We start from the raw sequence: 16,315 nt of genomic DNA, 5'->3' as shown, positions 1-16,315 counted from the left end.
TGGTGGATTCAAACTGCCAACCTTTTGGTTAGCAGCTGCTAGAGATTTTAACCACTACACCACCAGGGCTCTAGCTTATACATATTACATGCATTTTTATAATCCACAAGCATTTTGCAACTTTAAAACATTCAAGCTACATGTTGATGTACATGTCCCCAACCATGGGAGCGTCATCAGTGTTGGGAACAAGTCTTATCTTTAGTAGTAAGTGAAATTTTGCACATAGGAGGTGCTCAGCATGTATTTGTTGAGCTCCAGTACAATGTAAAGTGAAGAGGAACCTGCCAAGTAAAACAAAGGCCATGAGTTGCCTGAATCTTTACACCTGCTTTTCCTTCTGTTTGAATAGTCTGCTACCCTTTCCTCCCATCCCAACATCCCATCCTTCATTTCTCCATATTGATGCCTCTTGCTCCAGGAAAAAGAAGCCCTGGTTGCACAATGCTTAAGTACTTGGCTGCTAACCGAAAGGTCAGTGATTTGAACCTACCAGTGGTTCCATGAGAGAAAAGATCTGGTGATCTGTTCCTATAAAGATTATAGCCTAGGAAACCCTATGGGGAAGTTCTACTCTATCGTACAGGGTTGCTATGAGTCGGAATCAACTGGATGGCACACGACATCAGCTCTAGGAAATCGTTTCGGGGCCAGTCCACCTCCACCCCCTTCTGGATGGAGCCACTCATTTTGGACTGCTATAACACCCTGACCTTCTCCATCATATCAACAACCCTGTGTTTTCATTGGACCAATGATTCACAAAGTGTGTTCCCCAAACCACATATATCACCATCACTGGATTTGATAAAATACAGATTCTGACCACTCCAGCCCACCAACACACACAGCTAATAGGAGTCACTTCAGGATAATATATGGGGACTTAGATTTTTCACATCTCTAGGACATACAGCTGAAGCTAAATGCTGACTCTTCTAGTGACCTTTTTCCAACTTGCTAGCAATACCAATCGCCATTTGTGTTCAATGTCCTTATAAAGCATGTTACACAAATTAGTGATAATCTGAATAAGGGATGTTACCCCAAAGAATCCCTTATGTTCTTTAATACACATTTTTCATCAAAAGTAAAAACCCAACTACCTATTAACATTAGTATTTTTAAGTAGCTAAGCAGTTTGTGATCTTCTTAAGGGATTTGATTCTCTAAGGATTTGTATTTCTAATTCCTACTTCCAGTTGTTGCCATAAAAGTCCCACAAACATTTTATACCCTGGGTTTGAGCATGTCCAGGGCTTTTGGTATACAAAGCAGAAAGCAGCTGAACTATGTTTCACAGACATTTGTTTTTCCCCATTTAAGGAGAAGCACAGTTGAAACCTTCAAAGGATTTCAATGAAAGAAATACTCAATTCTCTATCAAGTTCAGTGAAGACCCTTGCCACTCAAAAATCCTACCTTTTGTCAAACAGTGATCACCCTTTTAATGTCTATTTGCTATTACTGCCTCAAAATCCTTAATATCTGATTTAATAGAATTTTCAGGAGAAAACACATGTTCTATTTCCCATAAGGCTACTCCTCTGTACTTAATAGTTAAATCATGTTTCATACATGGCCCACTTCCTTCTGTTTCTCGTAAAAATTATTTGTTAATGAACTTAATTCATTGGTTCATTAAAGTCATTAATTAAATTCATTCCATCATAAATTCATTAAATACTTGTTAAGCATCCATTACACGCCAAGCACAGTGCTGGGCACAGGCAGGTCAAAGAAGAAAGGTAAAGTCCCTCCTCTCAAGAAGCCAGTATTTTGTACCATTCACTCTTAGGAGACAGCGGGAGAAAAATGTAGATCAAGAAATCAAATTCATAACAAAAAGACCACAGGTACTGGCCTGATGGAGACTGGGGGAACCCCCAAGACTATGGCTCTGACACCTCTCTGACGTGGAACTGCAGCCATTCCTGGACACCACCTTCTAGCCATGCAATAGACAGGCCTACAAAATAAATAATACTCACAGAGAACCTACTCCGTAGCACACTTAGACGAGACCAGCAGGGCAACATATGACCAAAAGCATAAAGGCAGGAAGTGGTAGGAAAACCAAAGAAAAGGAAACGGGAAAGCCAGGGCGGAAATGGGAAAAGGGCTGACACAGTGTGGAGACTGAAACCAATCTCATGGAGTGCTCTGTGTACAGTTTGTTGAATGGGAAACTAACTTGCTCTGTAAATTTTCACATAAAACACAAAATATTTTTTTTAAAAAAGCTATTATTTTAGTGGAAGAAATTGCATAGTCTCTTTTCTGTTCTTTAAATACGTCTCCCTTCTTTCCTCTTCCTCCTGTCAATGTTTTCCTACAGTAGTTCCTCGGCCATGTGAACTAGTTCTATTTGAAGTTTGCTCTGAATTGTTTGTATTCCTATCAGCTTCTTAAGGTATCTTCCTTACCATGGGTTCTGAAAGGCAGTCGTAACTTCAGTAACTTCACTTCTTTATGTTCTACAACTCATCACGGCCCTCTTCTTCTTGTAACATCTTCTCTTCCTTTCTATAATTAATTACTGTTTCAACACCTTCCTTGCTTTACACTGCATTATAAAATTTGCTTAAAAGGCAGTGTCTTCCCTCTTCTTTAAACACTTGGTCTCAAAATATTCTCATCCTACCAATTTCTCTGCTATGTTAAGGTTTTTCTTCAAACATTAGTATTCAGATGGCTTTCTGTTTTGATGTGGATATATATATTTATCAATCTTATCTTTATATTTTATATCCAATAAAAAAAAAAGTTATTTCTTGGTAATAATAATAGTATTAACATTGAGTACTTACTACACACCAAGTACTGTTCTAAATGCTTTGGTCTAATGGTATTTAACTTAATCCTTACAATAAGCAGCATTATGAGCCCCATTTTATAAATGGGAAAACTGAGGCACAGATTGATCATGTGACTTGCTCAAGGTTACTCAGTCAGTTAAAGGCAAAGCCGGGAGTTGAACCCAAGTGATCTGGCTTCAGTTTCTCCCTTCCCTTATCCACTAAACTATGCTGCCTCTACAAAGTAGAAGTAAAGACTTGCCTTTTGTTATTCCAGGTACCACAAGAAAATCTTTTAGCCCCAAACATCTACCCTAATGGTATTACGGGAAAAGTTTCAACAAGTAGTCTAGTTTCCCCAAGAAATATACATAATCTTTTCCCTATAGAACTTCGTAAGAAAACACTGCCAGCATTATGGATTTTATCATATTAATATTAATTGATCCACTCAAGTTTTCAAAGAAAGAAAATTAATAGCAGACTATATTACAAACAATGTCTCTTTCTCGCACTTAATTTGTTATTTGTTATCAGTTTTTAAGCTTACCATTATTTCTCCAGAAATGAATGGTTTTCTTTTTCTTGCAGTCTATAAATTATGGCAGGAACCCTAGTGGCACACTGGTTAAGTACTCGGTTGCAAACTGAAAGGTCAACAGTTCAAACTCATCAGCTGCTCCAGAGAAGAAAGATGCGGCAGTCTGCTTCCATAAAGATTTATAGCCTTAGAAACCCAATGGCGTAGTTCTACTCCGTCATATTGGGTCCCTATGAGTCGGAATCCACTCAATGGCAACGTGTATAAATTATGAGGAAATTATATGTAACTCCTCCCTCCCTCTGACTGTCTTCTATAGTTGTCCAGGCTGGACACATTTGTTTCGTGCTGCCTTCTGCTTCCTCTCCACTACCACATATTGGCTTTGATTTGTGCCCCGCCTGAGACCCACCCATTCAGCAAATGTTTATTAATCACCATGCATGTGCCATGCCAAACGCTAAATACCCTGGACAGTTTAAAGAAATAAATACCCAGTTTTACCAGCCTCCCCAGCCAAGTAATGAAAGTTACCCACATAAGCCTTCTACGATAAAAAGCAGTATGTGATCACTTGCTGACTTTTTCAGGAAACTGTTTCTCAACAGTAAATGATCCTTCAAAAGGTTTTATTCTTGGTCTTCTCTGCCCTAGTCTTCATTTCTTCTGTCGACTCTTACTCATCTCAATGTTTTTTTAAAAATTGTATTTCAGATCTACCAAGCTTGTCATAAGCATGAGACCAGTAGACAATTAAGCATCTGAGCTCCTTCCTAATGTAAAGAGTAAGATAGGTTATACCTAGGAGGATCAGAACATCACATGGAGAACTATAAAGACCACAAAATCCTTAAAACCTTTGCCAAATATTATGATAACAGCATTATTGAAATGAAAACCCTAATCCCAGTAACCTCTGTCATTGATGTTAGGTGCCATCGAGTCAGTTCCAACTCACAGCAAACCCACGCACAACAGATGGAAACACTGCCCAGTTCTCCACCATCCTCACAATTGTAGCAATGTTTGAGCCACTGTGCTGACCCATCTCATTGAGAGTCATCTTCTTTTTTGCTGACCTTCTACTTTACCAAGCATGATGACCTCCTTCCAGGGACTGGTCCTTCCTGATAATATGTCCTTTGATTTGCAAAATACAAATTAAAAGTAAGAGCTTTTGAATTAAGTAGCAATTATAAATGTCATAGAGTCCCTGAGTGGTACAAATGGTTAATGTACTCCACTACCAACCAAAAGGTTGGAGGTTTGAGTCCACCCAGATGCACCTTAGAACAAAGACCTGGCAATCTACTTCTGAAAAATCAGCCATTAAAAACCTTACAGAATACAGTTCTACTCTGACACACATGTGGAAATCTACTTGATGGCATATGAAAATCTTACTTATAAAAGTAAAATACAATGCTTTAAGGCTGTATGTTGTTTCAAAGACAAACTTTCAATCCTCGATTAAACATCAAAGCAATGGCTGATAAATTCTCAACCTCTAATAAGGATGATTTAAATATAATCAAATCCTTGGAACACATTTGTAGTTCACCCTTGGTTTTCTCAAGCGTACCAGTTTCTCTCCAACTGGGTAATCGCACTTCAGTAATTTCCCAATTCAGGCACTTTTCTTTTTTCATACCTCACCTCATACGTGGCCTTCCACTATACTTCCTGTTTTCAGAGTATCTGACATGACTCAGAAAAGGAAAGTATTTTTCTTTACAAAGGTTTGGCAGAGACAGGGTACATCGATTCCCCCTGAAGTCACAATTAGAAGTTCTGATGGTTAAAAAGGAAAATGTGTCTACTTAAGAGCATTTGACCCTCATCTATTCATTCAACAAGCACTGACTAAGTATCTGTTATGGGCTGGGTACTTTCCTAGGTTCTGAGAATACACTGATTAATTGGTAAGGGTGTTGTCTTGAAGGAGCAATCCGTCTAGTTGGGGAGACAGACTTGTGAGTACAATATGGTATCATGAATGCTATATCAGAGGTCTGTATAAATACTACAGTCATCCAATGGGGAAGGGAAGCTAATTCTGCCTGTCTCTAAATGGATGCTTCATCTAAAAAGACACAGGAACTGGCTCTTCAAGTACGAGTTAAGTTTGTTAGGTTAGGAAAAGGGGAATATTCCCAGAAGACAGGATAATATACACATAAGGGCATGGAGTACAAAGAACATGATGTGTTCTGGGCATGGTGAGTCACTGGGTATGATTTTGAATCAGGGTACAAAGGACAGACTGTTGACAGTTGAGGATGAAAAGGTACATTGGGCCAATAAGCAAAAAGGGAGCCGTTAAAACATTTCAGATAGCGGAATGCCTAGTCAACCTGTATTTCTGAAGGGAGAAAACAATGAAGATGAGGAGATCATTAGGATACGGGGGTTTTGTGAGTTCAAAATGCAGAAGTCAGAAGAATGAAAAGAGGGCAAAGGTATTCTACTACTAACCCAGTGCTGTCGAGTCGATCCCGACTACTAGCCAGTCCTATAAAAGGTGATGAAACCATACTCTCCTTTCACAATAATCTTAAATGTAGCTTTATCTCTTATTTTTTTGATCATAGCCCAGTGTTTCTCAAACTCAATATGCCTCTGAATTGCCTGGGGATCTTGTTAAAATGCAGATTCTTATTCCTTATGTCTTGGGGGTAGGGGGGCGACAAATTTCTTCATTTCTAACAAGCTCCAAGGTGATGTCAATGCTACTTGGTCCATGGCCACACTTGGGTAGCAAGGTCATAATGAGTAAGGCTGCTGACTTAAAAAAAAAAAAAAAAATGACTTTGTAATGAAAACTGAATACTTCCACTGTTGACTATGCAGATACACGGAACCATTGTGTTTGTCTTCCCATACCCCCTAAGAAGTGACACCAAACACTTGCTAAGAATTTGCTGTGAAAGGCAAGACACTCCCAAAACAAAAACCAAACCCATTGCCGTTGAGTCGATTCCGACTCATAACAACCCTATAGGGCAGGGCAGAACATCCCCATTGGGTTTTCAAGGGGCAGCTGGTGCTGACCTTTACATTAACAGCCAAACATTTAACCATAATAACAGGTGTGGTACCTTCAATGCCCAGACAAAGCTTAACAGTTGCTATTTAAAATCTCTAAATTTATTCTAGTAATTACATCAAAGTTCATTTTCATATTTATGTGGCCATTTATAATAGAAAAAATATCTGAAAGGTTTAAGGTGGTATGCTCCTAGCAGAGATATTTAATAACTGCCACTGAAATGGGCTCACTATGAGTTGTACTCCACTTGACAGACACTTTTTTCTTTCTTTCTTTTTTTAATTGAAGTAGAAAGGAAGCAGCCCTGGTGGTGCAGTTGTTAATGGCTTCACTGCTAAGCAACAAGTTGGTGGTTTGAATCCACTAGCTGCTGTGAGGGAGAAAGATGTGCATCCATTAAGTCCACTTCCATGAAGATTACAGCCTTGGAAATTACATGGGGCAGTTCAGCTCTATTCTACAGGGTCCTATGAGTCAGAATGGACTCGACAGCAATGTTTTGTTTTTTTTTTTTGGTTAGTGAAGTATGGTAGTTTTAATGTTAAGTTGCTTAGTTACTGCCAAGAAAATATGGCATGACGCAGAAGTCCCTCATTTATTTATCATTTAAAATTTTCTATTTTGACCCTCTAACTAGAGCAGAACCATCTGTAAGGATGATGTCTCTATAGTTCTCTGAAACAGTCAACATCACATGCCCAAAATGTAAGGGAGGGAGGAAGATGTGAACAATGTATCTTGATTCAGAATACTTTACTATCTTTCAAAGAGAGGAACTTTACCTGGATTTCAAGTTTTCTTTTCATTATTTTCCTGCTGCACTGGGACACAGATGGTGTGAGGTAATTTTATGCACTCCATCTAAAAGCATCAGTTCCCCTTTTCATTGACCAATCCATACATACTGCTTCACACAAAGGAGACATATTGGTGATTTATCTGGTGTAGTACAAATCAAGGCTAAACAAAAGCAATTCATTCCAAATCAGGACCTAGTCCTGAGCTGGAGAAACTGAGATGTCCCTTGATTGTTGCGAAAGCAATCACCATTTTTCTATCTGTTTTCCTCCTTCCTCCACAAAAAATAGTGGAAAAGAAGTATCAAAAGAGCCGTGGAAGTGAGAAGTTATACAGCAGCAAGCATTTCTGTCTCATTTATCATTTGATCTAAAACTCCTTTAAGAAAGTCACAGCAGTGAAAAGAAATCAAATCTTTTAAAAATATATAAAGTAATAAGCTTATTTAAACTTGCAAAATTTTATCCTTATCTAAAATGTATTTGCCACATTTTCACATAATTTATTTGCAACTGAACAATTTAAGTAATCTTAAAAGATACCAACTGCTTGGCTGAAACTTGTGAAGTTTTCCCAGTATATAATAGTGCTTTACTAAGATGTTTCGGAACATAAAAAGCAAAATCAATGCTGGGGAAAAAAATGTTCTTTTTGTTCTAGGTTCTGTGTTTGGAAAATATTGCCATGTAGCATTTACGGTAACAGCTGTACGGTTAAACTTTAGGCACAAACTGAACTGCAGAGGATCTGCTGCATAAATAAAATCCCCATGGCAACTAAATGTGCTACTAGATAACAGAGAAAAAAGGATTTATGTGTTTGCTGAGCTGTCTTGCCCTAAAGGAATTCTCCAGGCAAACGCAGGCCACCTGCCACATGTTATATTAAGCTCAGCCTTCTGGACTTATTTTCAAATCCACAGCAAAAAGGTCCAACTACTTTTATTTGAAAGTTTCATTGTTCTTTATTCCCAGCCCCTCTAAAAACAAACAATTCATTTTTCAACTTGCCTGCTATATTTTGCCCTGGATACAAAAGCTAATTAATGAATTTGTTTGTGCTCCTAAACATTTTATTGATCTTAGAGAAACAACAAGCATACGTATGACAAAGTTCTGGGGTTTTTTTTTTTTTTTTTTTAACGTGTAGAATTTGCAGATTTGTAAAGTTAACAAACTAAAACATACAACTTGCCTTCTCCAATATAGGATAGGCTGTGTGGAGGCAGTATAGAGGTTTACCAGTGAGTTTCAAACTTTCAAACAGGATGGGAGAAAGGGTGAGGTTAATACTTTCTGTAAGGTTAATATTTAAGATGTTACTTTATTCCTGAAAGGCATAAAGGATTCCATTGTGGATCAAATTCTGTCCCCAAAAAATGTGCGTCAACATGGCTAGTCCATGATTCTCAGTATTGTGTGACTGTCCACCATTTTGTTGTCTAATGTGATTTTCCTATGTGCTGTAAATCCTACCTCTATGATGTTAATGAGGCAGGACTCAATCTACAATATTTGGTTGTGTCTTAAGTCAATTTCTTTTTATATTTAAAAGAAGCATAGAGACATGGGAAGCTCATACCGTCAAGAAACAAGAGCCAGAAGAATACTGTGTCCTTTGAACTTGGTGTCCCTATGCTGAGAAGCTCCTCAGCCAGGGAGGACTGATGACAAGGACCTTCTGCCCAGAGCCAACAGAGAGAAAAAAGGCTTCCCCCGGAGCTGACACCCTGAATTCGGACTTTTAGCTTCCTAGACTGTGATAGAATAAGTTCCTCTTTATTAAAGCATTCACTTGTGTATCTCTGTTACAGCAGCACTAGATAATTAAGTTATCTAGATAACTAAGACAGTGGTATTAAGTCAACTTAAAAATAATTACTTGAAAAGATTTTTTTTTCTTTTAAGTACATTTTCCTACCTCCAATGCCCATCATATATAAAACAGTACTGTTTAACTCAGATACTTCATAACTCTGCATGTTTTTAATGTTCTAAAGTTGAAGTGTTTTTGACTTTATGAAAATAGAATGTGACACACCCTATTTGAACTGAGATAGAAAAATTCATTACACAGGAGTCACTCAACATAATTCCCTACAAAGAAATAGGGAACTGGACTAGAAATGCCCTGACGCAAATTTCAGGTCTAACTCTGACATAGACGTTGGCCTCAATGAAACAATGCTGTTCTGTCCATTCAGATTTCTTACCTGTAAACAGTCATACGTCACTATTATCTACCCCTCAATCCCGCCTAAATTGTAGGTATACTGAGAGAATAAATTAGGCTAATTCTGCATTGGTTCACATGAACGTGAAGGAGAAAAATGAGTCAGCTGACACAGAAGTACCAAGGAAGATTTTGCCATTAAATAACCAATTTGCTGCTTTCACTAACAACTAGTGACATGTATTGATTATGACATAAGTTATTTTCAGGTATTTAATGATATTAGTGGAAATATTAAGACTCTGGTGGCACAGTGGTTAAACACTCAGCTGCTCACTAACAGTTGGTAGTTCGAGCCCACTAACGGCTCCTTGGGAGAAAGATGTGGCATTCTGCTTCCATAAAGATTTAAAGCCATGGAAATCCAATGGGGCAGTTCTCTCTGTCTTATAAGGTTGCTATGAATCGGAATCAACTCAACAGCAATGGGTTTGGGGTTCTACTAAATAAAGGATACAACTTATATAAATTTCAATAGGATATTCTTTGTCCTTTCTCAGAAATCTATGGCCTTTTACAGGTAGATTTCTGCACGGTCATCTAAGGAATGAGCAAGTCTTCAGAAAGCTGTTGATTTTTGCAAAATACAAATTTGGGCTACTCTATAACACAGCCAAACCTAAACCACCACAGTACAGTAACTCAAAGAAATTCCATTAATACCAAACTCTTTGGCTTATACAACTCTTACCCTCCCAGCTAATGTAAACTTTTCAACAGCAAAGTTATTTCTCTGTCATGACAGTAGATATTTACTGGAAATAGCAATTGATCCTTTCAATAGAGGCAGAGTCCTCAGGAATGCTTCACAGTAGTCAAGTGTGAAGTCAGTCTAGGCTCTCAGTTTTTTACTGTAACCCTCTTAAAAAAAAAAAAATTAGACCAGTCAAAAACCCTCAGGCCTTGGACCTGCTTTACCTTCACATTACAACTGCAACAGAACAATAATGTTGTAATACTAATAAACTGGAGAGGAATGTGCATTATACATATATATGCACACATACACATATGTGATGGAGTTCCAGCTAACAAAATATGAGCAGAAGTGCTGTGTGCTACTTGCAGGCCTGGCCCACTGTAAGCTCCCCCAGGTGCTCCTGCTTTCTCTTTCACCTTCTAGCAGACTGGGAAGGTGACTCTGGAAGCCTGGCCCACATTCCCACAGGTTGGGTTCCGGAATGTCCAGCAGTAACATACATACTGAAGAATTCTAAAAATAAGATACTGTGCAAAACTACTGAAGTTTTAGGGGTTTTAAAGCAGCAGACATGGACTTAACATAATATTTATCTTGGTGGTGTGTTGTAAGTGATACAAAATGAAGAATTCATAAGCAGCCCATCAATGAAATAAATTTAGGGGGAAGTTATATACACACTTTTGTTTAATTTTATGTAAATGTGTGTGCATATGTATACACATATGTATAGACACATACAGATGTATATACACACACACATATATATGTAAACCCATTGCCGTTGAGTTGATTCTGATTCATGGTGACCCCATGCATGTCAAAGTAGAACTGTGTTCCATAGGGTTTTCAATGGCTGGTATTTTGGGAGCAGATCACTGGGCCTTTCTTTCCTGGGTGGTACCCCTGGGTGGACTTGAATTTTCCAAACTTTCAGTTAGCAGCACAGTATATTAACTGTTTGTACCATCCAGGGACTCCATACACACACACACATATGCACACATATGCACATATACATGTGTGTACACATATATACACACGTGCATGTGTGTATACATACATGCATACCTGTGTGTATGTATGCACATGTGTATATATGTATGTATACATATGTATTCATACAAAGAAGTAAGGTTTTAGAAATATGGTTATTTAAATGTGATTCCAATTTGAACCACAATGTATGCCCATCTTAAAGTTATTGGGAAATAATGTAAATTAATACACACAATTCCTAACAAGAGTTAAACCTTGTTATAAAATAAAGGGTAGCTTCACAAAGAGCAGAATACAGCATGTACTGTTTACTTTCCGAATTAGCAAAATATGTAGAGAGATGCTCAAACGAGAAACAACCTCTTCATAATTCAACTGGGAAACTGCTCTTACTGAGTAGAGCGGCATTTTGAGCGATCAAAGGACAAATTTTTTAATGTATTTCTTCCAGAAACCCACCTAAAAACACCTCAGTAGTTTACACTAGATTTTTGACTTTTTTGTAGAAAAATAGTAATTTGGATGCAGTTCCCATTTGTGTATTGCAGCTAATAGATATTGAGCCATGACTACTGAAGTTAAGTATTTAAGATGGACTCCTTGGGGTCTACAAAAAACACAGAGATCCTTTTTCTAGAAAGAGCCTCTTAAAGTCTCTAAAACAGTCTTCAATTTACAAGTCAGGGAGCTAAACTGTGAGATTTCTCCATAATAATGAGTTAGGCCAAATTGTCAGACAGATGCAGGTCACCTTCACAACATTTTCCATATTTGTCTTCATTCTAGGTCACTACCTATAGAAACAGTCAGAATCCCCATGAAACCAAATCCCATATGACTGCATATGACTGAGAGTGATAACCATCTCATAGAAAAATTGCAAAAAATTCCTTTCAAAGTTATTTTTATATTCAGATAACGCATGTAATAATTTCTAAATAATTTCTAAGGTACTTTTTTTAATTCCACCTCTCTAGTTTTTTTTTTTAGTTAGACTCTAATATTACACAGGATCACAAACAGTTCTTTTCCTAATCACACTTTTTTATCCTCCCAGAGAAGCTGGTAGCACATCATAATCTCAAATTCACAAGAGAGGTGTCTTAGAACATCGGCATTATATGTTCATCTTCTGAACTTTTATACATTATCTATAGTTGTAAGCTCACCTTCCGTCTGCCAGTCTGTCATACTGTAGTGGCTTCTGTGTTGCCATGATTCTGGAAGCTAAGTATCTCAAATATCAGCAGGGTTACCCAACATCAACAGGCTTCAACTGTGTTTACAGACTGAGATAGACTGGGAAGAAAAGCCTGGCAATCTACTTCTAAAAACTAGCCAATGAAGACCTTACAGATCTTAAGAGAATACTGCCCAACACAGTGCTGGAAGATGAGCCCCACCAGGTTGGAAGGCACTACGTAATGGCCTCAACAGTGGACTCAAACATGTCAATGATCACAAAGATGGTGGAAGACTCATCAATATTTTGTTCTGTTTCACATAAGGTCTCCATGAGTTGGAGCCAACTCAACAGCAACTAACAAAAACAGTCATTAAGGACTGAGCAGAAGTTGACAGGGTATGTACCCAATCCTTCTTTCCCCACTGATAAACCTCTGGGAAGACTAGCCTGGACTCATTCCATCAAACTCCTTGCTACTCTGTCCTTAAAACTCTGAAATCTAGTTTCTAATACTTTTACTTTTTTTTTAATCCTTTTACTGCATTACAACGTTTTTCCCAAATAACACTCCAACTGTCAAAGCCAACAGCCTTTTTTTTCAGTCTCAGACTTCAGAACCTTTCTCCACCCCTTCATAGTATTATCCTTTTAATATACCTAAAGCACTTAGAACACGGACTAGCTCATGGTTAGCACTCAGTAATGTTAGCAATACTACTTTTATTTGTTCTTGAAATTCTATTCTATCCTGTCTTCCTTGGAAGAGTGATCTTTATCTTCTTCCATACCTGGTTGGTTTGTTGTGGTCATGAATACCTCCCTCCTCCCATCTTCTAAAGTCAGCTTCTCCACAGTCTCTTTCCTCAAGCCTTTGTTCATTTTATTACACACTTTGGCATCTTTTAATGACAGCATTGTAACCTACCCTAATACACCTATACTCTGTAAATGTTGCATATTCCATTGACAAGAGTCCTCTTTTATATGAGAAGCTGTTACCTTAATTTCTTGACTTGTAATGTTGCTTGGCTTTCTCCTCAGCCATTATGAATGTCAAAATGGATTCTGTCAATAAGTAGAGTTTAATATGAACATCACACATAAGGTAAACCCAAAATATGACTACTAAAAACTCTCACTGCTGCAGCATTAAGTAAACGTAAGACTCAGACAGTAGAGGAGGTCCTCATCTATTGACTGCATTTGTGGAATCATCTCTCTCAATCATTATTGATGACTCTTGTTTAAGAAGTATCCTTTCAATCATCTAGGAAGTCTGTCAAATATCCAAGTATTCTATAAGTACTGTGCAGTATAGTGAATTACTTAATATGGCCCTTCTGGTCATGGTCTTTGTGACTCATACAAAATGACTAAGTGGGACTATGCTAATAAAGTATGTGGAACCTGTGATGGTTATGGTTATGTGTCAAGTTGGCTACGCCATGATTCCCAATATTGTATGGTTTCCTCCATTTTATATGTTGTAGATCCTGACCTCTACACGTTGATGAAGCATGATTGGCGTAGGGTGTGTCTTGGGTTGCAGCCTTACAGGAGTCCCACCTTTACTCAAATTACCACTACCCTGGAGTGTGGCCTGCATCTGAGGTGTCTGTGTGGATGCCCTGGTAGGGCTCTCTCTGCATGGGGACCCCACATCCAGTTCGTGATCAACTGACCTCTGGTTCTTGGGACTCCAGCCAAAGACCTACTGTCTGACTTGCCAATTATGGGACTCATTGGACTCCATAGACCCCTGGGCAGAAGCCTGTCGTATGACCTGATCCACGAGCTTCTGCAACCATGTAAGCCAGCAGCTTATGGTCTGAACTGCCAGTTTGGGTTTGTCAGCCTCTGCAGCCACGTGGGTTTGAAGAAGCCCATGCCTGACCCACAAATTTGGTACTTGCCAGCCTCCACAACCGAATGAGTCATTTCCTTCATAAGATTCCTGAGTTTTGTGAGACGTTGCAGAGAACCCAAACATGAGAGGGAGAGTGTTGATGGGGGAGGAAGAAGCTGATCTGAGAGATGATGGAGTGGTACAGCAGTCTGGAAAAGCTAGACATTTGGGACATCTTTAACTTCCACCTCATAGGAACCAGCTTTGTGCTGATCCTTATAAAAGGAATCATTCATTTATACTTTAATAGCATATTAGCCTCTCAGATTCTTAGAAGCACAGCATTTTTCTGCTTGAATCCATAGGCATTTGTTTTCAAATGCCTTTCAGCGTACGAATCTCAGGAAGCACAAGAAATGTGTTGAGTAGCATAAAAAGTTAGGAACTGTGCAGGCCATCAACAATGTATTGTTTCAAGCTGCAAAGTAAATTTAAACTAAACTTCTGTCCTGGGAAAACTGTACAATAATGATGGAATATGGTTAGCTCATGGTGGATATAAATTTTAAAGTGAATTGGTTTGCTTTGCAAATTATTACAACAAAGTTTATTTAAGACGGCAATAGGGCTATTTTGAAAAGAAACCAAACTAGCTTCTTTATAAGAGTATGATGGCTAAAAAGCCAGTTACTAAGCTATTGTTTTCCTTTTCACACTCACCCTTCTACATCCTGCCCTGTGATGCTGGGGCTGGGCTCTGCCATAGGGGGCTCTGAAGGGAGGCCCGCAAGGCAAAAGGAATGAGAACTGACTTGCTCTCTGTGGGCTTCCTGTCTGGTTCCATTGACCAGTTCCTTCCTGCGGCAGCAGCCGAGTTCAGTTAGCAGTTTTCCCAACTCATGGAGATCAGCCTCATCACCCGTCCCTTCAGAGACACCAGCAGCACCTGGCCGGTGCCCACAACGCCCACCCAGTGGCTGAGTTTTCAGGTTCATGGGATCCTTCCTTTAAGCTTCTAATTTTAGTAATTCCAACCAATTCTCTTGTCCCGCCAGCCTCAGGGGTAGTAGACACTTTGGCAGCTATTATCTTTCAATTGGAGCCCTGGTGGCACAGTGGTTAAGAGCTTGGCTGCTAACCAAAAGGTCGGCAGTTTGAATCCACCAGCCACTCCTTGGAAATCCTACAGGGCAGTTCTACTCTGTCCTATAAGGTCACTATGAGTTGGAATCGACATGATGGCAACGCATTTTTTTTTTGTTTGTTTTGGTTTATCTTTCAATTGTTATCTCCATGATAAGTCAGTGTTCTCTTTTTAGTTAACATAACAGCTAGTTAACAATTTTTTAAATTCTCTCCATTCAAATGGCTGGCATGGTTCCTGTTTTCTGTTTGCATTTACTGATGCAGAAATGTATATAGTAGTCATTTCCATTTAAGTTTAAATTTGCCAAAGTATGACCTAATGATTATTAATCATGTAAGACGCTCCAAAAAAATTAAAAAGGCGCTGTGTTCAAAAACGTTAGGAAAACAGCATATTACAATTCGCCCAAAGACTACTACCGTGTAATTCCACAATGAGCAAATTAATGCTTCCAGAAGTCCTACTGTAAAAACCCAATGTTTTTCGAACTCCATCTGGAAACTTTGTTTTAAATACCTCCTACTAATAGTGTGAAACTTGGGTTCTATAGGAAACATTCTGGAAACTGCTACTGTTACTTACTCATCACATTCATTTTACAACCTTGGCAAATCACTTTATACTAGATACAGGCAGATCATACATTAGTAATGCATAAAAATATGTAGGATAATTCAGACTACTTAATATTTTTCAGGTATTTAAATAAAGGTATTATATAACACACATATATATAATCATGATTAATATATGTGTATATGTATGAAATGTATCTCTAAAACAGATATTTGTTAAATAAGTTAGACGTTAAATGGCAAACAAGTAGGTCTTCAAATCACTTCTGTTAAACAGAATTCCCCGTTCAACATAATATATTGTAAGCATATCATCAAAAATGTTATTAGTTGTATATAAATTTTTGTATGAGAGACTGACTTAATTTGTAAACTTTCACTTAAAAAAAAATTTTTTTTCACTTAAAGCACAATAAAAATTTTTTAAAAAATGCTATTGCTGTG

General features: G+C 38.2%; 1 protein-coding gene across 1 annotated transcript in view; it reads right to left on the bottom strand.

Annotated features, from left to right (window-relative positions):
- Window positions 1-15,144, bottom strand: part of LOC135232489 (neuronal PAS domain-containing protein 3-like) — a 626,617-nt gene extending 611,473 nt beyond the window's left edge. The window contains exon 1 of the mRNA XM_064291850.1: window positions 14,870-15,144. Coding sequence (XP_064147920.1) covers window positions 14,870-15,144 — 275 coding nt within the window. The remainder of the gene's footprint in view (window positions 1-14,869) is intronic.
- Window positions 15,145-16,315: the final 1,171 nt, after the last annotated feature.

This window comes from Loxodonta africana, chromosome 10 (genome assembly GCF_030014295.1).
Source record: "Loxodonta africana isolate mLoxAfr1 chromosome 10, mLoxAfr1.hap2, whole genome shotgun sequence".
Taxonomy (NCBI): Eukaryota; Metazoa; Chordata; class Mammalia; order Proboscidea; family Elephantidae; genus Loxodonta; species Loxodonta africana.
This window is presented reverse-complemented; position numbering and strand designations above follow the sequence as displayed.